Source organism: Drosophila persimilis, unplaced genomic scaffold (genome assembly GCF_003286085.1).
Source record: "Drosophila persimilis strain 14011-0111.01,24,50 unplaced genomic scaffold, DperRS2 tig00000124-arrow-pilon, whole genome shotgun sequence".
Lineage (NCBI taxonomy): Eukaryota > Metazoa > Arthropoda > Insecta > Diptera > Drosophilidae > Drosophila > Drosophila persimilis.
Genome location: NW_020825294.1, coordinates 11,151,826 through 11,174,929, shown reverse-complemented (window position 1 = coordinate 11,174,929; position 23,104 = coordinate 11,151,826). Strand labels below are relative to the sequence as shown.

At 41.9% G+C, this 23,104-nt stretch overlaps 4 protein-coding genes across 5 annotated transcripts in view; 1 reads left to right on the top strand and 3 right to left on the bottom strand.

Moving 5' to 3' along the window:
* Positions 1-3,923, bottom strand: part of LOC113565557 — a 50,079-nt gene extending 46,156 nt beyond the window's left edge. The window contains exons 1-2 of one of the 2 annotated variants that reach the window (XM_026987870.1): positions 3,675-3,923; positions 3,410-3,606 (exon numbers count right to left, since the gene is read on the bottom strand). The gene's annotated coding sequence lies outside the window, so the exon portion shown is untranslated. Of the gene's footprint in view, positions 1-3,409 lie in introns of both variants that reach the window. The other variant, XM_026987871.1, reaches the window with a different exon arrangement.
* Positions 388-1,163, top strand: LOC6602451 (keratin-associated protein 5-2). Its single transcript, XM_002027428.2, has one exon. The coding sequence runs from the start codon at positions 594-596 to the stop codon at positions 1,029-1,031; it is 438 nt and encodes a 145-aa protein (XP_002027464.1). The 5' UTR covers positions 388-593; the 3' UTR covers positions 1,032-1,163.
* LOC113565558 lies at positions 1,758-2,284 on the bottom strand. Its single transcript, XM_026987872.1, has 3 exons — positions 2,199-2,284; positions 1,934-2,144; positions 1,758-1,880 (listed from the first exon to the last, which is right to left on the bottom strand). The coding sequence occupies exons 1-3, from the start codon at positions 2,244-2,246 to the stop codon at positions 1,765-1,767; spliced, it is 375 nt and encodes a 124-aa protein (XP_026843673.1). The 5' UTR covers positions 2,247-2,284; the 3' UTR covers positions 1,758-1,764.
* Positions 3,924-8,198: 4,275 nt separating the features above from the next.
* Positions 8,199-9,051, bottom strand: LOC6602431. The gene is made up of 2 exons (XM_002027430.2): positions 8,758-9,051; positions 8,199-8,701 (listed from the first exon to the last, which is right to left on the bottom strand). Exons 1-2 carry the CDS (start codon positions 9,031-9,033, stop codon positions 8,468-8,470), a joined length of 510 nt encoding a protein of 169 aa, XP_002027466.1. The 5' UTR covers positions 9,034-9,051; the 3' UTR covers positions 8,199-8,467.
* Between the last annotated feature and the right edge of the window lie 14,053 nt (positions 9,052-23,104).

Below are 23,104 nucleotides of genomic sequence, written 5' to 3'. Positions count from 1 at the left end.
CACACTCCGCTCTAGTCCCTGTCCAGCCAGCCCCAGCCCCAGTCCCATCCCCAGACAATCAATTACATTAGCCACAGTGACCGAATACCACTGGGCTGGGACGATAGGGGACTAGAGTACCCGGCCACACCATGCCACGCATCGTTTACTGCAAATAAACGTACGTACGACTGAGGTACGGCGGAAGCGTGTGGCTTTGGTTAAGATATTCATATCCTGCATAAGCCAAAAATGGGACCACAGGGTAAATAGAGTTTAAAATGAAATTTAATTGTTCCGCTGGCTGGCAATGTTGATTCTAAATTTTGATGTGAATTTTGGGTTCCCCTCGAATGGGCCTTGCTTTTTTTCTCACTTTTATTTGCCACAACACCTTATTGGGAAACTATTGATAAATTCTGGAAGGGATTTTGCAAAAACGAAGCGAAAAAAAGGTGCTTTATCTGCCACATTGGGGCATTGAGACCGGACCGAAATCCTTCCAATTATCCCGGCATATTTAGCACATTTTTTGCGCCAAGTCTTTTGCAAACGAGCAAGCAGCAGGTTGCAGGTGGCCCTTCTATCAGTCACTGAAAAACTCAACATTTGCGATGAGCTGTCGGCCCCCTAAATGCTGTGCTCCGTGCAAGCCCTGCTGTAAAGGACCCTGCGGCCCTTGCGGACCCTGTGGACCCTGCGGCCCTTGCGGACCCTGTGGACCCTGCGGCCCTTGCGGACCCTGTGGACCCTGTGGACCCTGCGGAGGCTGTGGACCCTGCGGTGGCTGTGGACCCTGTGGACCCTGCGGAGGATGCGGACCCTGTGGACCCTGCGGCCCTTGCGGACCCTGCGGAGGCTGCTGTTGCCAACAGCCGTGTGCCGTGATCTCATACGCCCTGACCAGTGGTCCCGTCGGACCCGTCCTGCCGTGCATGAAGTGCATGAACTGCAACGGCAGCTGCACCGGCAACTGTGCCCCGCCCTTCTACTTCGTGCCCAACAGGTGCGGCTGCTGCTTCGAGTGGGGCTGCTTTGGACCCTTCTACTAGGGATGGCAGAGGCGACAACTCAATTCCTGCTGCTCCGCCCCCGCCCGCTCGTCATGGTTGTCCTAGCTGTTGTTGCACTTTTGATGAAACTTTTCATATTTTTGAATGCAATAAATTCACGTGTCACGCGGAGATGGTCATTTTTTGCTTGTTCTTTTGTTGCCTGACAGCCTAACAAATGGCTCGGTTCCATTTTCAGGGATGCCAAAGTTCCGCCCTGAAAATCATTTAACATTCGAACTTTTGTTAGCCAGCGAGAAAACAGAACCCAAAAAACAGTGCACATGAAAAACTTTACGTTGGTTGGCTCGAATAAAAACAACAAAAAAAGCGGGGGAAAACGGGGAAAATCTGAAAATGGCTTGTTTTGGTTTTGCGTCGGAAAAGACTACAAAAAACTGTTTTAAAACCAAAAAAATATCCGTGTGAAAATATTCCAATCTTTGTGGTTACGCGATGTACTGATGTAGGTCATAGGATTTAAAGTTTTTAGATACAAGCGAGCTGAAGGCGACAGTTCAATTGAACACACTTTTTTAGAACACGGCGTGCTGGAAAAGCGTAGCGACATATTCAAATTAGTCGCGGTTTTTTGTATCATATCGGTGAAGTTGGATTGTGGAGCGCTTTTCGGCGCTTTCGGCACATTCCATCTCAATTGCAGGTAAATATTTTAAATATTAATGCCACAAATGGCGACGACAGCTCAAAAATAAATCAATTGTATTTACTTTTAATTGCAGCCTCTTAGCCATTTTATTGGTAGACCGTGAGCCTCGTGGATCTTCCTTATCGCATCCATAGTGGACTGTGCAGGCTTTTTCTTTGTTGAGTATGTTTGAACCAAATCTAAGCAAAATTTGATGAGCAATCAAATATTTCCTCTTCCATCGGAAACTTACAATAATGTTTGTCGTCTTTTTGTTCCGAGGAAACTCCGTCTAAACAAATCAAATGCACTGCAAAGGTGCCATTGTCAGTGCCCAGAAAACCGCTTTGATGGGTGGCTACAGGTATATCTGGTGGATAATCGTCCTGAAAGCATCTAAATGGTTTCATTTTTTGGTTTTCCATCCATCTGGTAATGATCCACAGCTCACTGCCCAAGTGGGGCTGGCCAAAAGTTACATGAATTATTCTGCTAGTCGTGTTGAAGATATAACTTACAGCGGGAACTGTCTTATTGATTCGGGCACATCCGATGCCCCTTGCCATAAAGGGAAATTCAGCCTTCAATTGATTTGTAGAGCTGGTTTCCCATAAAATAAGAAGAGCTAATATACTGAACCACATATTAGTATAAATGACTTAGCTCAAAACTAATATATACAAAACTTACGGAATAGATTTTCCCATTTTGATGCCTTGGGAGACAGAGCCGAATTGAAAGCGTTCGATGGGGAAAAGCGTTAGAGCATGACTAACGACTTTCAATTCAGCTTCGCTAATGAGATTACCAATTAAATTTCGTTTCGTTATTGGCTCCCATTTGCTGACCTGCAATGTCTGCTTTACTGCCTGCAGCTCTGCTGATTCTACTGGAATTGGGTAAATTTAGGAAAAACATAATTCGTACCTGACAATTTTCCGAGTCCGATTTCAATCAATTGCAGCTGCTGGCCTCTACGAATGCAATGAATGTTTTTGCTTTATGCCTTTGACTGCTTCGGCAGTTCAAAATTGTCACAGCTATGATGTGAAAAATCAACAATTTTATTTTGCCTATGACAAATGTTTGGCCCTACGACCGGGAGACAATTGCTATCCTCAGGTGTACCCCAGTCTAGAAGAGTGTGAAAAGGCCTGTGCCAGAATCCTTCATTTAATTGAGCAATGGGTAAATCTGCCACAATTGGATTAAGTAAGAAATAAACTGAGCCAAAAACATCCTTATTCAAATGACATATACGGTTTTCAGATACGAACATAGTGAAATTAAACAGAATTCACTTTGACATAAATATAAAAATTGAATTAATTGAACAGATTACAGCAAATTATTAATAATTTCCATTATTTATTTGGCTAACGAATCAGTGTAGGTAGTAAAATAACTCTGTTCACTTGCAGACACACGTAATTGTTTGTTTTATTGATGGTTAATGATCATATCCAGAAAGTTATTTACCAACATTAGTCTGAATATTTCTGTAGACATACTTTATGAAAGCACAAATACACTCTCTTAGTCTTTTAAGAGACTGCTTTGTGCTTTGGGTAGTAATGCAATGCGTAATTCATATGTATATTTTTTCAAACGATTCAGATACTATCATTACACTTCACTCAGTATCACTTCACCTCGTTCAGTCCCAAACTTTCAACTACGTTTCCTTGTAAGGGAAACAGAATCTCAGCCAAGTAGCATTTCCACTTACCTTTGGGGCCTGCACCAGCAGCCACGGCAAATGTTATGACTGCCAAGGGTTTGTTGTTCCTGTTGGTTTCTTGTTGTTGGGTTGGTTGTGATTGTTGTGATTGTTGTAGTCTGAGCAATAAATTAGCTAATTTTAGCACGTTACAGGGACTCCCGCACTACTCCTCCCGCACACAGTCACGAACACCGGCACTGGCACTGGCGCGCACAGAGTAGAAAAGAAACGTCAGGGGATTCCGGGACAGACCAGAAAAAATTCCTCGTACCTCTCCGGCTCGGAGTGGCTTGACCTATGTCAGGGGCGGGCTCCCAGCTAATGTTCTTGTTGTTGCCGTTTGTGTCGCCTTTGTTGCTGCTCTTCTTGTACGAGTATTTTGTGGATTCTGCACATTTTTCACATATTTTTCATAATTTTACGCGAGCACGGGAACTGGGTGAACAAAGTGTGTAAAATAAAACTTTTGTAAACCGAAAAGTTTGTCCTGTTTCGGCTTCGGCTTCAGCTTCTGTGTTCTCTGTTCTCTGTTATGTGTTTGCTGTTTGGTTTGTTCTGTGTTTTTGTTCGGTATTTTTCGGTTTGTTTTGTTTGTTTGCACTCAAGCACTCAAATCTCTGGTGAAATATTAATTTTCACAAATTCTGACACTTTTTACGTTTTACCTTTTACGTTTTAGCCGGCAGTTGGAGTTGCAGTTGCAAGTGTGCTGTGTGTTTGCTTTTCGTATTTAGATTGCTAACTTTTTATGTATTGCTAATTCATTTGGTTTGCTTTGTTTTCTGCTGCTCGTATTATTTACTTTGCTGTTGCTCGTCGCTTAATTTATTTACTCGTTGGCCGTCGTCGCCATCGTCCTCGTGGCCCAAGCCCGTGTCTCTACCGTTGTTGTCGTAGTAATAGTCGTCCTGGACCTGCTCCTGGCACTGGTCGTGGTCGTGGTCGTGGTCGTAGTCCTCGTGAGCGGTGTCAGCAACGGCAGCGCAGGCAGCAGCACAGCGAACCAAGCGATTTGACATTATCAACGTAACTGAAGCCTCAGCGGCAGGAAGCTGTCGGCCCTAGCCGGAGTCCCAGCAGCAGCAGCAGCAGCAGTACGACGATGATGTCGCCGGCAGCAGGAGGCTGCCAGAGTCCGAAGGATTCGGCTGCCATCGGGTGGAGCAGCCAGTGAGAGCGCACTCGCCACTTAACGAAAGTCGAGCCGAAGTGCTGCTGTGTTGCTGGGAAATTTGTAATTGGGGGAGAGCGACAGACCCCATTGCGAAGCAACTGACTGAGAATAACTGAGGCAAAAGCTCTCCACTTCGAAATGTTAAGCGACTGAGGGAAATGTTAAGTCAACAGAGGGAAATATGCGGAAAATGTGAACACGATGGAGGAAGGTTAACAGCTTTGTTAACAGCCACACTTTGCAGAACTGTTCTTTGAAGATGTCATGTGCCATCTGATGATACGAGAACGTACAGAAGTTGAATTGTGATGGGAACAAGCCACAAAGAAACATGATTTAATGGACAAGGGATAAAGTGGTTAACATCCAACGGAAGTAATGCACAACATACAAAATGGAAGCCATATTGACAAGAACAAACACGACGATAAAGTGGAGTGGCGAAGAGAGGCAGAAATGGCAGCGGGTGTAGCATAGAGCAATATGCAAGAAAACACCAAATGCATAGGAGCCAGCAGGCACGGCATGCGGCAAAACAAAACAGAATAGAATAGAGTAGAGCGGAGAAAGGATACATGTGTACCATGTGAGGGAAAAAGAGAAGAAGTGACGGGAGTAGAGAGGGAGAGCGAGAGGGAGAGAGCGAGAGATGGATAGTTTGTGGTGTGTGCAAAAGGATGCTCTGGCTAGACAATAACTGTAAAATGTAAATATTAATATTGTCATAATAATAGACAAGACAACTTGAATGCAGATCTCTCTCAGTGCTGGTGAATGTGTGTGTGTCCTTAAAGGACAACTCAATGATGATGATATGCCACAAAAGTGCCCTTAAGCTGGCAAACGACAGAAGCGTGGAACGAAATGGAAACGAACAGCAGCAGAAGCGGCAAGAGCAGCAGAAGCGGCAGAAGCAGCAGCAATACAAAATGTCAGCTCATTTCCGGTTGCTTAATTTGAAATCGTTGTGCCAAAAATTACAAATGAGCTGACAATGGGACACCAAAGAAACCAAACAAGCGAAAAATAACAGGACACGGAATGGGTGCTAAAGTAGCGACATCCAGACAAGCGGACAAACAGACAGACAGACAGAGAAATCGAAATACAGTGGGTAGGGGAAGCTACATAGATAGGGGTAGAGAGATAGACGGCGAATGGGTGGGGCAGGAGAATGACTGGGAACAATAAGCACAAAATAGCAGCGTCTAATACGCAAAATAAACGAGAGCTGGCCACAGCATGACAGCCAGGATAACACTGGCCAGATGGGTGCAGTCCTGTAGTACACATTGCCACCACTGACACACCCACACACCCACTTGCCCCCACTCCCACTCCCCACTCCGCTCTGTTGTTTTACAATTTAACGCACATCCTAACAAGGCAACGCCCCATAGTTTAATTTTTGTCTCTCTGTCTCTGTCTCTTTTGTATGCGCTTGTGTATGTGTGCAACTTCCCTCTCATTCTACATATCTCTCTCATATTGCTCTCTCTTTCTCTCTGTTGGTTGCACTTTAATCTAATGATGACAAGCGTCGCCCAACTGCAGTGGGGAACCGTCGGCTGCACTCAACCCATCATTTGGCCGGGCTTTTGGCTACCATTCCTTTATTGCGTATACGCCACGCGGCAGAATCGGAAAAAAGAGAGGTCAGTGTGGGACCCTGCCACAGACGATGCCACAATGTGTCGAAAATGTTCTATGTCCAGCGTCATTCACCTTTTGGCCGAGAGAAGACGATAAAATGTACGCGAAACAGTTGCATCGTTCTCATACTCTCGAAATTTCTATCTAAAAGTATAACCTATCTACATATTCTTTAATTACATTTGTCTCCCCTGAGTCATTCCTTCAGGTTTGATACCCTTCAGATGAAGGGTAGATCCTCTGAGATGAGCAGAATGAGGCAAGAAGAGCTTTTGGGGCAGATGAGGACTGATTCTAGAGACATATTACATTCATGTAACGTACATTTATGATCTAATATGTATACATAGTTGTAATATTGAATAACATTATAGTAGTCTTCATGAGAACAGTTCTTGTATTCTAAATACCTCAATTAAGAGAGCAACTCTTTGGATATCCTTTTGCGAGACACTATTGTCTTTCAAAGACATACTCAAACACATTGATAAAAGTACTCGTATTTTCCTAAAATTTTCCTCGCACTTTCCTTTTTGGTAACCGTACTTATCCTGCTGTTCCTCCCGCCCACAGCTCAACACCTGGCTTAGCGCCTTTCCAGAAACTTAATTAACGTTCATCGTTCATCAACTAATTGCCTAATTTATGCAAGTCAAATAAATGTCATGTCAACATATAATTAGTTATAGCCCCCGAAAATGCGCTAAGCAAATGTGACTCGCTCGGAAATTGTGTGTGCGGAAAATTTGCTAATTTATGCATGATTTAAATTCAGCATAGGGCATGCTTAGTGAGGTCCAGGTCCGGGCCGGGCTAATTAAATTCCGAGGAATGCTGAAATATTCAAGAAAAAAATGTCCGCAAACAATGAGGATTGAAAGATGAAAGAAAACTATGCCCTTGCAAAGACACTGTTGCCATCCTTGGAGACGGGTCCCAGGCCTGTACAGAGTGCAGAGGGCTGTGGCTCTGGGACTTGTCCCTTTCTTGGCGATACTTTGGCTGCACTTTTGAGGTCATCTTCCTAGACCCGCTGGGACGAGGCTTAGCCTTGTCAGCTGCCCCTGCTGTTGGCCAGCATAATTTTGTTATTGTTTTTGCATTGCATTACAGCCAACAGAGGCGCAGGGCAGGGTCAGCACTGCAGCAGAGGGAGAAGATGGAGCAGTGGGAGCAGTCTTGCTGCTGCTGCTCCTTAATCTATTGGATTAGCGAAAATTCAATTAAGTCCGGTCCGAGGCTCCTCCTCCCCTTCCCACTCCACCCGGGACCAACTCAATTAAACTGTGTGCACTGTGCGTCGTGGCAGGGGCGGGGGCAGGGTCGGTCTGAAAGTTTAACTCTGACATTTCGAATCGTAAATATTCCATATGCGATTGGGTGCAATTACTTTTGCAGAAAACATTCGCGGCTCTCATGCAGTATTTGTTTAGCGGGCTAAACCAAATATCGCTCCACTAAATCCACGTCACAATCTAGCTATAAAATAATAAATAAACCCCCACCAACAAAAATCAAAATCATTCCACCCGTTCCGTTTCGGTTTCAAGCAAAGGATTCACAAAAACGGCGGGGTTTTGGGTTCATAAAAAATGGTTGCAAATTTCCAACCGAGTGCAAACATTGTTGTAGCGCAAATATTTACTACACTTTAAACTACACACATATATGGCAGGTCCATGGCCCCCAGCAATAAAGCTCCAACACCAGCGGCAGTAGAGCAAAGCACCACTACCAGCAGCGAAAATCTATCAGTAAATGATTGAACAAATTTGTATCCAGCCTCTCTCCCACGCACGGAGAGTCAAAACAAGCAAATCGAAAAAGTGGAAAAAGAGATGAACGAGTCCGCAGAACGAAGTTCTTAGTACCCTTTTTGGAATTGAAAATCACTCCAATGTGGATGGGACATATTATATTATCCATTTGCATAAATTCACGTATTACAAAATATCGCATACCTCCGAATAACTGTACTATTCGCTATAATTAAAGTTGCCTTGCGTCTTACGACATTGGGTGCGACAGCGAAAATACTCGGGGATGTTTATATCTACTTTTAAGTTTTTAAACACTACTCAATTAATATTGTGCGAAATTAACTGTCTGATGGTATGGGTATGGGCCGCAAAACGGGACCACGCCGTGTACCGGCTCTAGCAACACTGGCGGCCTATTAGTATTGGTAGAGAAGAGCGGTTTAATGTCGAAATGCTTGTTATATTATTTTGTAAGCGTTAACATTTGGTCTCCAGATTTTCCGGACAGCTGGGCTTAAAGGTTTCTGGACCCACGGGTTCTCGGGTCTCTCTCATTTGCGGTTCAACTGTTTGATTCAAGAATTTGGGCTTGCACTCGGCTTTCAATTCCGTAAAAACATCACTGGACTCTGTAAATAACACTTCCCCATCAGCCGGTCCCCAGTTTCCCCCCCTCAACTGTTGGTTAACCAATTTCAGTTGCTTGTTAATCTGGAAATAACTCGACGTTATTATAAATTCATCGAAACAATAAATGGCAAACCAACCTTTCGCACTAACTCCAATTCATTATTGCAATGAAATAGATTAGCTGCAAATTGAAAAATATTGATGGGTTTCTTCTCAATGGCCTCAGTTATTATGGTACGTATTATGGCTCGAATTTCCGGATGGCGTTGCAAATATGTCCAATCTCCCTTACGCATGTTTCTGGATATATTCCCGACAGTTGCATAAAATTTTTCCATATTATCCTCATCTCTTGAATATTTGTTTTCATATACATCGGATTCGGTATGACTAGTCGTAAATCCGGAGTCCATGCTTAACTTTTGCCAAAAAAGTTACAAAAATTGTGTATGCTATATCTAATTTTATATCTGAATTATGAAACGAAACTATTCGAAATGAAATAAAATGCTCGGTGTTCTCATTTAGGTTTCGTCTGGATCATCAGGAAAATTATATTTAACAAAAAAAAAAAAAACAGATTTAAGAGAAAACACGACTCCATGATAATGCATGTTTGCATTACAGTATTGCCGTCACCAGGATTCAAACCTAGGTTCCACTTCCACAATGTGGGGTCTCAAATCCTGAAAGCTTCCGCACAAAAAAAGACTACCCTAACTGTGAGAGTATTAGAATCAACAGAACGCTAAAAACCAATTCCAGAAATATGAGAGGCATTAAAACCAAATACGTTCCAAGGCAGATAGCATTTAGCGGCCAAATATCGGGCTGAAAGTATAGAGCAACAAACAAAACACGACTGCCCTGACCCGCATTGACACACATAAATTGTTTTTCGTTTGCTCCACATACAGCCAAGGCAGTCGACAAGGCAAACAGAAAATGTTTAATAGTTCTAAGAAACAAAAGAACAGGAAAAGGGATGGAAGATTGTTAAGGATACAAAAATTTTGAATTTAGAAACTGTAGTTCCTGTAGTCCCATTTCAATTTACTCGAAAACGTATCATTCCCGAAAACCACTTGCTTGATATATTTATTTCCGCTGTATCTTATACGAGTTATTCTATCTCTTTTCTCACTCATAGACCGAAGGTTAAAAAAAATATTTGAAGTATCTTAATCTCAAGCAATCCACTCCACTCCTGGCCGCAGAATTCTCCATCTCTTTCATTTGCTAAGCCAAACTCCATCAACTTTCATTTTCTCGGTTTCTCTGGTTGTCTCTGTGGGACGAGTCCGCTCCTTTGTCCTTCTAACAAAATAAGTCATAAATATATTTCGCTGATTTCATATTTTTCCACAAGGTTGCGAAAATAACTTGCATAATGTACAAACGTGGGGCCAGCAAAATACAAAACGGACTTAACCAAGGGACAAAGGAAATCCCAACAGAAGAGCGAATGGGAATGGGGGGCCAAAAGACAGAGAGGACAGAGAGCGAGAGTAATTCATAAAGAATGGAAAAGAAGAGAAAGGCTTACTATTCGCCTGGATATTTAAGTAGATTTGCCTGTTGTCTTTCAACTGTTTCACCATCCACCCACCCAGACACGCGCACGGGCTTGGGGCTGGGGCTGGGGCTGGCGCTCGTTCTCCGGCTTTCTTTCATATTTTATCATTCCTTTCTTTTCCCTTTTGATTCCTTTTTTTGCTTGGCATGTTTTCGCGCTTCCCTTTTCATTCCCACGCTTTTGTACTTATAATTTCTCACGTTTTCCTGCAAATGCAGCACAAAAATTCTCGCAGTAACTTTTAATTTCATGCCATTTAATTCGTTGAAAGCGGAACACGGAAAAAGAACAAAAAAATTGACAGCTGAAGCCATGCCACAGAACGAGAAGAAGACACTGCAATTACGGGTGTGTGTATGTGTGTCTCTGTGTGTGGAAGGCGAACGGAATTTGCCACAGGACACGCTTTATAACAAAAGTTGTTTCCTTTTTCCATTTTGCGACTTTCTTTCGTCTGTGTGCGCAGCGAAAAGGCACTACCAGGGGGGAATAACTCCTTGAAAAATCGAGGCCAGCTACTTGAAAATTTTTCGTATTTTTACATGCCTTACATTTCGCGGCCAGTGATAAATGACAAAGTAATGTGAATTGTGAAAGAAAATAAAAATGATCTGTGGTCGCGCCATCATCCAACCGTGAGTAAAGTGTCACTTTTTCTGAACACAGTTTCGTTCCTTTTCGAACGCCAAAATTTCAAATTTAATCGAAACAATAGCAGTGCACGTCTAACAAGTAGAATAAGTTACAGAAAAATTCGACTCTATATTCTCCCTATAATATATGAGCTGATCGCATTGGTTTATTTAACACATTAAGGGTCAATGGGTACTTAAATACCCATGAAAATTGTAAGACTTTGAGAATTTGAGCGCCAAATTGGTGAAAGCTATTACAGAAATATTTTTTTTTTTATTGTGAGTAAAGAGGAATAATGGAGAAATTTCAAACAATTTTTACCTGAGATAATTTATGTTTTTGGTGGTTCACTTGATTTTGTACTATGTCAAAGTTTTCTCACGAAGCAACGTTTTTCATATTGGTAATGGCAATGACATCGAGGATAAAGTCTTGTAATAAACGCGAAATAAAATCAGGATTGCATAAATCAGGAGATAGTGTTTATCCAATAGTATTCAAAACTGTCATCCTCTAGCGGACGAAAGAAAAGCTTTCATCATCAGCTTTTCTATCACCTTAAGTTGAATATTTAACCGATCAAAGAAACCGTTCATCTGCAACTGTTTTACCGCTTAGACATTCTTTTCCTTTAATGAACCCGCAAAAATGAACAACTTTTCTTCTCTTGTCTGTAAACTTTCGTACAGCCAATGGTTAAATAAAACTCCGGTTTTTCGGTATTGAAATATTTTTTCTAAAGGAAAAGGACTTTTTCCATTCAAAGCGAGCAAGAAAAGTCGACAAAAATTAAGTACTTTGTTGGCTAATTACAAGTTGATGGCACAAAAAAGGCTGCTCCTTGGTTAATTTTCATCGACTATATGCAGAGTATAAAATATTTAAAGTGCACTGCGGCCACGCTAGAAAATTGATTAAACTTTGTTCCGCTAAGCGGGGTAAAGGTTGAGTCGGGGAACTTTTTTGTATGGTAGTGGGGTCTGGGGTATGGCTGTGCAAAAGGCATAAAGCAAAGCCAAAAAGGTGAGGCCAGCTAATAAAGTTTGTGGTAAAAGTAGCTTAGGCTGGGCCCACGCCCACCCATCGAAGCATTTTCCCAGAGGCTGCATAATTTGCACATTTGTTGTGTGTGTGGGTGGGAGGATGGGGTATGATTGGGCCAGTTTGGTTCGCGGATGCTCTTACCTTGTTCATGGTTAAAGTTTTAAGACATTACTTAACTGTTATGTGCACCTCAAGCGAACACACACCTTCACACAAATCACTTGGGCACGAAAGTGAAACTCGAAACTGGAAACTTTTCCACCTCCTCCCCGTCCCCCTCTCCAGCACCAAGTACGCTTCTTCTTCATCAGCATCTTGCTTTATTCACTCAACGCAGAAGAGCGCAGCGCAGAGCAGCGCAACTCTGCACAAACGTCGACGTCTTCACCGTCATCATGGGCTGCCTTTTGCAACAAACTGCAAATATGTTGCACACTTTTATGCGAGTGGCAAGTTGCTTTGGCCCAGCAAGGTGGTGGTGCACAAACTCGTAATACGGCATCTGATAACTATGAAAGGAAACTGTTCAGAACACCCGTACATAACCGGATGTACCTTCCTGTCGATCACGATAAAGAGAAGTAGTAGATCTAAAGTATGTCGGGTATCTGGTAAAAAAATAAAAAGAAAGGGATTCAGCAATGGTTGGAAAAAAAATCTATGTTTTCTCAGAATGCCATCCCTAGAAACTAAATAGAATACTAACAGAATACATGTGTAGTATTACTGTAGATCTTCAAAAAAGTATGTTTTCATTCATTTTTTTTCATTATATTTATTAATAATATACACTTGATCTAATACATATGTCGGGGGCTGAGGGACAGGGGGCTCTTCTTCTTGCATTACGTTTTAGCCTCGTGCGCAGTGAGTCGCGGTTTTGTCTCTCGCTACTAAATCCATGAACTGTCGAGCACATTCTTGTCTCTGCTTCTCTCAGCTCTCGCATTGCTCGAAACAGCACTGCCAGATTCACTTGCTCTCCTTCCGCAATTCCTTTTTGAAGTCGCTCTCTCAAATGCAACAACACCGCGCCACACTCGGCCGAGACGACTCTCTCTCTCGCTCTCCAGCCTCGTTCTCAGCAAAACACGAATTGAAAGCATAACAGACTCAACTCTACAGCGTATTCTTTCTTTTTTGTTACCGTTTCTCAATGCTATACATCTCTTTATCCTTCATTCTCATGCATCTCCGACACATACATATAAACAACCCAATTTCAACAAGTGGTTTTAATCAACCCATCCACTCATAAATTGTGATCACATTTGAATAAAATATAAAGGACATAGTTTTCGATACATTTGCTTAAATTTTGTTCCAAGTTTTCATATTTGTCCCATTTTCCGCAAAGTCACACTTATTTGATGCTCTCATGCATCCACTTCTTGTCTTTTTATTTTCCATACAAGGTTGACAAATACATAGTAACGCAAGTTCTTAGGCAACAAAAACCATTCTCAACAAAAGGACGTATAACAAAAAATTGATGATGTTAAAATTGCTGGTGAGAAATTGCGCAATGTCATCATCATCATCGAAAGCGACATCCACATCCCTGTCGATGTCATCAAGATCAAAGAGCTGACTATTTCAGTGTCAAGCACGCATATCACCCACCATCTTCTCCGTCCACCCATCCGCGGACTCACAGCAATGACAATGGAATTTGATATTGTCAGTACTCAAAAAATAAGAAAATATGAAATGGTTGTGTGGTAATCGTATTCAATTTAAATTTTTTTATATTTTCTATTCTCGACACTTCATTTATCTTGTGAGTCGTTCAATTTTGTATTGTATTGGGAAACGAATTTGTTGTTGCCATAAATTTGTCAAATTTCAATCAATTGGAAAGATCGAACGATTTCTTCACTACGGTTGATACACTTGCCGAATTTTCGCCAAAGGCTGGTGTTGTTATACCATCTCCCGTAGTGCGTACGGGATGTCGTTCAATGTACCCATACTGACTATGCATCGGGTATAAATGTAGAGTTGCGGCCACAGCAGCAACTCACAACGTCCCCTCTTTTTTATTTTTGACAAGGTTTTGCCTATGGTCATATTTCAACAGGTTTAAGTAAAACTAATTAGAATGTTGGTGAGAAAAGATGGAGACATTATGCGAAAAGCATCATCAAGATCTAGGTGTCCTATGCACTAACATTGGGGCACTGAAAAACCATATGTTTTTCTTACTTCTCTTGTAATTTTATCTCTTTTTCGCCAAGTCGATTGCAAACAACAGCTAATACTAATTTTTTTGTTATGTCATAGTAATATACTTAGAATAAATTATTTTTTAGATCACACTTTTATAACGCTTTTTTGTATTTTTGAACCAGCGGAGGAACAAATTAAATTAAGTAGAAAAACAACGTTTTAGAACCAAATAATTCATTAATTTCCAATAAGTTAGTTTGTCTCTTGTAAACTAATACTAAATTCAATATAATTCAGACTTTTTTTTTATTAGTAATGAATTAATATTATGTGGTACCAATCTTATTATTAAACGAGACTCAGGATCGTATAAAGGAGATGGGATGTATGGCAGGGACACCTGCCAAAAAGTCACTTCTAGTTGCATGAAGAAAGCTAGCTTAAATTGGCGAACAAAGAAATACAAATGTGGTGAATCTGAGGGGTCACGAATCATATTCTCGGTTGAGTCCAAATTTAATCTCATTGGATGGTTCCCGCACAGTTCGGCGCAGAAGAGGGGAATACTTACAATTCCGAAAATTTTTGCATTGCCACCATAAAGCATTCGCCTTTTATTATAATATGGGGATGCATATCTTAATATAAAACTGAATCATTAATAATGAGAAGGGTACAGTAAGTCAAAAAAAAGTATCAAGAAATTATCCTAAGTCCTCAATCCGATGGAGAATGACTGCCAAAAATGATATGCTGGAAAATGGAATCCAAAAACTATGGTTGAATTGTGGAAAATTCAATTTTTTCCAGAATAGGGTCAAATATACCACAAGATATTAATTATTTTATAATTTGAAACAAAAATGGTTAAAAGAAAACAAAATAACCTATTTAGTTTTTGTTGAATAAATCGTTTTTATTACTTTACTGAATTGTTCCGTTTGTTTGGTCAAATTACTAAAATGAACCTGGAAAAAGTGTGACATGGAAAAAAAGGTATTTTAATTATATGAATTTGATATCAAAAAATGTATTTTGTTCTTTTGATAATAAATTCAGAAAAAAAGAAATAATTTGACGAATTGAATAACATATGGGGAAACCCCAGACTCCAAACACGACACATTTTTGGCGAAATTTTATTGGCTGGAACAGGAATAGGATTCAGATTATGCCCAAATTGAATGGCACTTGGATTTCAATGATCCTGTTCCATTTGGGCATTCCTCCAGCTCAAGCTGCAATTATACACCCTAAAATCACAATATTCCCTCAACCATGCCTTAATTTCTCGCATGACTTTGTGAAGTCCATCAATCCCAAATATGTCTTACTTAGAGTCACCAATAAAAAGCACAATCTCCATAAAAAAAATCAGGCTTTGGACTCCTACCAACATCCTCAATATCGGCCCAGTTATCGACACAGTTATCGACAAGAAGACCAGCAATAGCTGCATCTAACTCCCACAAATTCAAGACCCACTAACACATACGAACATTTAATATATTATATATATAAATATTATTTATACATATATTTTAGGCAAATCCACAAGTCGATTTTGGCCATTTCAGCCAATTCGCCCTAGTTATTTCGTAATTTTTGTATCTAAAAAGTGTAAAAGAAAGCCAAGCTGACTAATATATCGAAACTGATATGCAAAGTAAGTATCTCCTGTCGTTATCGCATGTTACTCGATCCAATAAAAAACAATATCGATATCTAAGCCAAAGCTTCTTATACCTGTTTATACGAATTCGATAACAAAGTTACCAGAATATGTAGCTGTTAGACCGTAAATATATACAATACTTGACCCTGCGCAGAGGGGAAAATCTATCTGAAGTGGCAATCAATTCCGACATTTGATAATTTATCAACTGATTGAGATAGGAGGACAGGCGCTCCCTTTTCCGATGATCATTTCAGCAAATATTATTTTTCCACCAACAATTCCACCATTATTTCTTTCTCATTTCGGATTGCGCATGGCATTTTTTTTTCGAATATTTTAGCCGCAATTTGAATAATTTGTCAAAGGCATTTTGTTGTCATTCTTTATGCTCTATTAATTATGTGGTACATACACACAAGCACGGTTCATGCCTCCCAAATCGGGTTCCGCCTACAGACAGGATCTGAATTATTTATGCTCGCTTTATCGGGTAATCTGTTGGCGAATGTTAATTGCTAAAATGTTCAGACTACATTTTTTCGATTTTCATTCTGTTACTGCAAATGTTTTAATAGTATTTAATATAATTTCTTACTTTTGTAGCTTTGTGCCCGACTGTTTATAATAATTTTATGTGTTTTCGGTCAATTGTTTTCTATTTTTCCATGTTAATTTTGGTTTTTTCCTCTCCACTTTGACAGTTCATGTGTAAAGAGAGGGCGGGCATATGCTTTTATGAATAAGCCCATGCATTATAAAGATTTCCTATATCAAATGTGCGGGCCATTGAAATTATTAAATATGCCACCAGGCCGATTACAGAAACCCCCTTATTCATAGCTTTTGTGCACTTCTCAGTGCAGAAAAAATTTGCTAAAAATATACATACAAAAAAATGAGCGCTTAATTTATTTGTTTATCTATGAGAGGAAATCAGACAATATGGGAACGGGTATTCATGGCAAATTAAATTGTCGTTGCACAGCTGAAAAACTCTGCGAAGCTTTAATAAAGTACGGCCAAGATGGTTGGCGATAAGAGACTTAATTAATCACTTGCAGGAGTTGTCGAAAGGTTATCTGAACTTTATTTTAAAAAAGTACCCTCTTGTTTAATTTTTCACTAAAAAAAATAAAACAAAACCACTCACATGCTTTTGAAAGTGAATACCAAAAATTAACTAGATTTGCTTAGGGCAATCTCTTAATTCTTTCGCAGCAATTCAGAGCAACAACTCCAGAGCTATAATAAAACAAGGATATATTGTAATGTCCAAGAAGGGATGACTTGTAAACAAACCTGTCGTTGGATTGACCATCTTTATATTGAAGTGATAGCCATCCTCTCCACAACACGATACAACCGAAGAATCTCGTACACGCGTTGCAATTGTCCACCATCTCGAGGCACCTGAGAACAATATCGCGAGATTTCACATTCTCGTCAACAAATACTACTGGGATTTCATTGATAGTTGGAGCATGGAATTGTCTTCCATGGCCTCCAGCGGGTCTTTTGTCTGCTCTGGCCATCGGAATGCATTCTATCCAATGCGGTTTTGAACAATCTGACCAATTCATTATGCCATGCAGAAGATTTTAAAATCTATCTATCATTTCACGTTCAGTGCACAGCGCTTATCTGGTTCAATTGTCTAATCACGAACGAAAAAGATCTGAAGGAAAATATGATCTTTGTTATGTGGTGTAACAAAGCGCCCGTTCGATGGTGAATTTGGTGCCGTTACCTTATGCATAGCTTAATATAGTATAGAAGCCGGGTTGATTAACAACTTCGGCTTCAAATGGCGCGTTAGATTTAAACGGACACTATGACAAGTTGCATGATGTGTACGTCGTCCAAGGTTTGAGACTATGACAATTCCTTCTTCGCCCACTATTGTAGGCTGAGATTATTTTCCATAAGCAGATATACACACATATCTTCTTTTCATCGTGGCACTTTCAATTAGTTGTGCTAAAACTCTTCGTATCAATACATACTTTGTTATCTGAATCTGAATTGATTTCCCAACCTGCTGTATAGTAAAGGGCGCTGACAGGTTGAATAGATCCACATTAATTATATTTTCCTGTCTTGAATATCGTGTATAATCTCAATTTATGCTTACTCGTACGTTAGATATTAAAAATACACTTTATTCTTAACCTATGTATGTATGTCTGAAGAAAGCCAACTAACCTACACTAACGTAGAATTTGGAATTCTTTTAATCATGTTTTTCGGTTTGATGTTTTACAAGTCGAGTGTCGCACTAAATATTCCAGAGTGTCAAACAATCATGAATCTAGCAGCTAGGTTTCGTTCGGGCACTGACTATTTGACTGATCACAAATTTCAATATCTTTACCAATAAAAGGCAAGGTTTTACAGCCCCTCAAACTCTCACATCTGCCAAAAAATTGACGCCCACAATGCAGTGTCCTTGGACTACAAAAATCAACGAAAACTCGCAGATGCAGGCCGGCATAGGCATGCAGGCGAAAAGAAAGGCAGCCAAATTTGTATCAAAAAGTTGTTAAACCTTCATAAAACGAATCTGGAGAGGGAGCTCCTCTGGCGGCAGGAAATGAAAAGAATGAAAAGGAATTTGTAACTTTGTGTTGTGGCCACCAAGGGTCTATAGGTGGGCGGTGGTGTGTGAGGGCATGGGCCAGGGAGCGAACATAATTATGCAAACTAATTAAAATACTCATACGATGCGTTCATCTGGCGCTACTGTTGCTGCCAGCCCCAGCCCAGCGATGCCCTGTGCGGCCGCGGCCTCGCCCTCGCTCTCACACTCTGCCTCTTCCAGTGCCTGCCTTGCCTTGCCTGCTCCTTGGCGCCCATTTTTAATTAACAGTAAGCGTCCCAGCCATAAGAGCGGCGGAATAAAGAACAAACATGGAGGGCTAGAGAAACAGCCAGGGATGGATAGGGATGCATAGGGAGGGAAGGATCCGTGGCGGCCTGGCTGAGGCCGGGCAGAAGCTGAGTGCGCTGGCTGAGGGTGAGGGAAAACAAAAATGAAAGACACTCACTTCCGCTTGACATGATGTGGAATGTTCTGCACATGCATTTGACTCTACTCAATGGCAGTCTGTCAGTGTTCCAGTGTATGTGTGTGTGTGTGTTGGTGTGTTGATGTGTGCAGTGCACAAATACAAAGGGAAACCGCAAAAACACAAATATAGTTTCGTACTTTTGAGCGCCTACAAACAAAATGTCAGCCACGATAGCTGAAAAAAACACACGAAAGAAACACGCCTGCTGGAATACGAGTACGTATACTCGTAGAGACAGCAGTGCACGAGTGTGGCAGTGGGAGGCATGTCAGTGTAAATATATTTCTTACACCTGACAAAATCATCGAACCGTCTGGCAAAAGTCAGTTAACAACTTCATTTAGTCTGGGACTAATGGTCCTCCTCTGTACTGAAGATCTCAGATCTAATTTAGTTACAATTGAATCCCAAAGTAAAATGTGTCAGAGATTCTTAGAAATTTTCTTGCAGTGCATCATTGGCAGGCATGATTTCCCTCAAGCTCTCGCTCTCCCTGAAAAGCCTCAAAAAGCTAGCAACACGTTGCCTCTAATGATATGACTAACGTTGACAGCATCATTCACACACTCCAATGTGCGTGTCCCTATGTGTGGTATGGCGGTGGTATGGTGGTGGGAGTGGGAGTGGGAGCGTGCGCTCTGCTCTGTTTGGGGAATAAATTGTTAATTATTATTTGAAAAGAGTTACAGCAGCGCTGCCCATAATGATGACGCTGACGAGGCTGACGATGATGCTGATGAGGCCTCCAGCTGGATGAGAGGGCATGGGGCTTTGTCAGAGCCAACATATAGGATGGAGCATCCAACATCCAACATCCAGCATCTAGCATCCTGCATGGCAGGTTTTCGTGGTTGGTTTGGTTTGCAGTTTTAGTTTCGAGTTTGGGGCCTGGCCCGGCGCGGCCCATCCCGGCCTGGGTTCTGGTTCTGATTCTGAACGGGCAGCTCCCCAGGCTCGGTTTGGCATGGTCGCCTGCGCTCGGCTCAGGACTCTTGCATGCACATTTGAATCTGCATTTTGCTGTTTTTGGATGGGGCTCTAAATTAACATTCCCCCCTACACCTACCCCTACCGCCTACCCCTTATCACTCCACCCACTTCGGGCGTGTATTTGTGTGTGTATTAATGTGGCCCCAATTCTTATGCGTGTGCTCATTTCGAATGCGCATTACAACAGCAGCAAGAACATCTGCGGCAGCAACAAGCGACAGTATTTTTTTCCCGCTGCCGTTCGCCATGTCAATTGAAATGCAGCCAAGAGTCGAGTCGAGTTGGGGCCCCCTTTCTCTTCCCTTCCTCTTCCCTTGCCACTATCCCATCTATAGCCACAGCCGGGGCGTAAATTAAAAAGTGAAACATGGCATACATGGCGTATGTGTAATATTTTTATTTCACTTGGCTTCTAATTAGGCAAGTCAGCTGTCAGTTTGTTAACTATCTCTTCCCAGCCTGCACCGTTCCTCTGCTGCTGCGCGGCATTTGCATTTGGCTTTTAACTAATTTGCTGCCAGAAGATGGAGCAGATTCCTTCTCTGATTAATGCGCACTGTGCATTTGGGCCAAGCAATGACAATGATCAACACGGCTGCGGCTCCGGCTCTGTCTGCTGCCTCGGAATGTGGCACGACAAATGGCAAATATGAACAGGCGCGTGGGACATGAGTAATGTCCGCTGAATGAGGTTAGTCAATGTGGTGCATGTCATCCGCAATGTGGGCCATGGTTTGACTAAGTTCTGTCCTTTTTCATATTTTGCAAAGAACGACAGCACTGCGCCTTTGAGTATAATTTCTTTGGCTGCTTTTTGCTATCAATTATGACTGGAAGAATGGATCAACCTGAAGGTTGCGCTATTAACAGACTTCGGTACACTTGAAAATTTTAGAACAATTGACGTTTGATTTACCCAATAAATGTTTTTATATCTCAATTGTACACTATATTCATCCTAATATATATTTCTGTTGACCTCCACTTTCCCAAAGACTGCAAACGTTTAACTAAACTGAAAATGTTCCCAAGCAAAAATCGATCTCAATTCAATTTGTTTGATTGGTATGACGAGGCTTTGATCAAACGAACTAAATGCCAGCCACGTATCCTCGCACAGATACACACACAAACACAATCAAATAAAATAGTCGAGAAATAATTGCGCGAGTCGTTTGCTCCCCCGAAAACGGGTGAAAAACCATCGCGTATGCGCTTCCTACCTGTTTCACATGCGAAATTAGCTTAAAATTGTTACCGCTAATGTGCAAAACAGTCCCTACCTTAGAGCACCGCCTCTCAGCACCGAGCAGACAGCCAGCCATCGCATTAATGCCGTTTGATCTACATCCAATGGTGGGGGTCAGGACGAAACTTTTCAAAGCGTACGTGTCTGAAGGCGCTTTAAATTTCAACATAGCCCGGTCACCGCCAGGGCCACGGATGCCCCGGGTTTTACTGTCTCTTTTATATCCTTCAGCAAGGTTCGTAGGTTTCAATTTGAGGCAACGCTTACAACAAGTGAATTTGAGCCGGCTAAATCGGGAAAGGATCTCCCAGCCAACAGAGGAACAAACAGTACAAAACGAGAAGATACAAAATCAATCGAAGGCGTTCTTTCGCCAGCAGTTGCTTAGCTTCTTCAAACACTCTGTACTGTCCACATTTACATTCGTGCAATTCAAGAAACCAAGTCCTTCCGGAACCCAAAGAACGGAACATTGAAAAGTAGAGATGTAAAAAACAGTTGAGAAGGATTAGTAAGCTCATTCGAAAGCCACATTATCAAAGTCAGCTTTCCGCAGGAAAGAGTACAACTCCTTCGCCTTTGTCACACAAAATATTCACTCTATCCGAGTTTTTATTGCCATCGCCAGCTTTATTATTGCCGTTTAGCGATTTTTTATGGCCAGGACTTTGGCCGTGTAGGCAGCCGCATGCGCTTTTTATTGGATTGCATATCGCGGGCGAGCGAGATGGCAGAGTGGTTCGCATTGGACGGGGTCATTTGTTGGGGTCTGCTGGCTTTTTGAAAGCCATAAAAATCGAATGGCGGCGGCACTAGCGGTGGACAGGCGGCAAGGCAAAACAAATCGATTTGCTAAATTGCAGTGCAAAGTACAAAAGCATTCACACAGGGGAGCGACGCGACGCGATGCGGCGCAACAACATGTCCTGTCGTGTCTCTACGAAATCCCTGCTGCTGCCGCCCCGTTCTGCGGTTCGCTGGTTCCAGCGGTTGCACTCGGCGGTTCCACGCACCAACAATCGCACCAGCTCTTCGTTCGTTTCGCCCGCCTTCCAAAAATATTTATAAATATTTAAATGTGCATTAACTAACCAAATAGATCGAGGGCCGTCGGGTAGTGGTAGTGGACTGCTTTTAGAGACTCCTGGGACGCCGGGCTTCAGTCGGCGAAATTTTTGGACTTGCGCAAAACTTTTAATTGCACTTTGTTTGGGCATTGCATGGAAAACTTATCATTAAAATAGTTGTTGAGCTTGTTTAGTTTCCCAAGAAAAAGCAGAATACTTTCTGCCGCTTGGCGAAAATTTTCTGGATAAATTGTTGCTTCCCAGGATCTAGGATGAGTTCGAAGTTGGGGCAGAGTGAAGCAAGGAAAGGAAGTAAAGAAAAACTGCTTTGACAGCCATCAGTTTCGGATGCTAATGAAGGTGAAGTATTGGCCTTGCAGTTTTGAGTTTCGCTTAAGAATAATAAGACAATAAAAGAGCCGCACTCTGAAATCTCGTGTATTTTGTAGCTCTCTAGTATAGGAGTAATCAAAACCAAATGTAATCCGATTCGTCTTATTTGAAGCAAAAGACCATACTAATTAGAATTTATATCATAGTCATGTACTTCGGTTAGGTTAGGTAGAGGCGGCTGCCAGGCTCTACAGGACGTCACACTTGGGGCGGTTTCGGCCCAGTCCAGATGCTCTTACAAAGCTTGCGATCTTCTTTGGGTACAGCGTAGACATTGCTGAAATGCCGGTTTAGGAGGGCGAGTCCAAATATTGTAGCCTTCTTCTGCTGAGAGCTGGACAGAAGCCGAACTTGTGTTCCACCGTCCCTTGCTATTCTTCGTCTCTGCAATTTCGGGAAAAGTCCTTATATGCGGCACCCATCCCTTTTGCGTGGGCGCCTACTAACCAATGACATGTGAGGGAACGTAGGACTGCGCTGCACCTCTTTATGCCAAGTTTGCAGAGCACAGAGGTGCTCTTCCTGTCTATGGTCGACCATGTTTGCCGAGTTATACGACATCGGGGCTATTAGGAGATGGGGGATTGTAGGACCAGAAGTGGCCAACTCGTCTG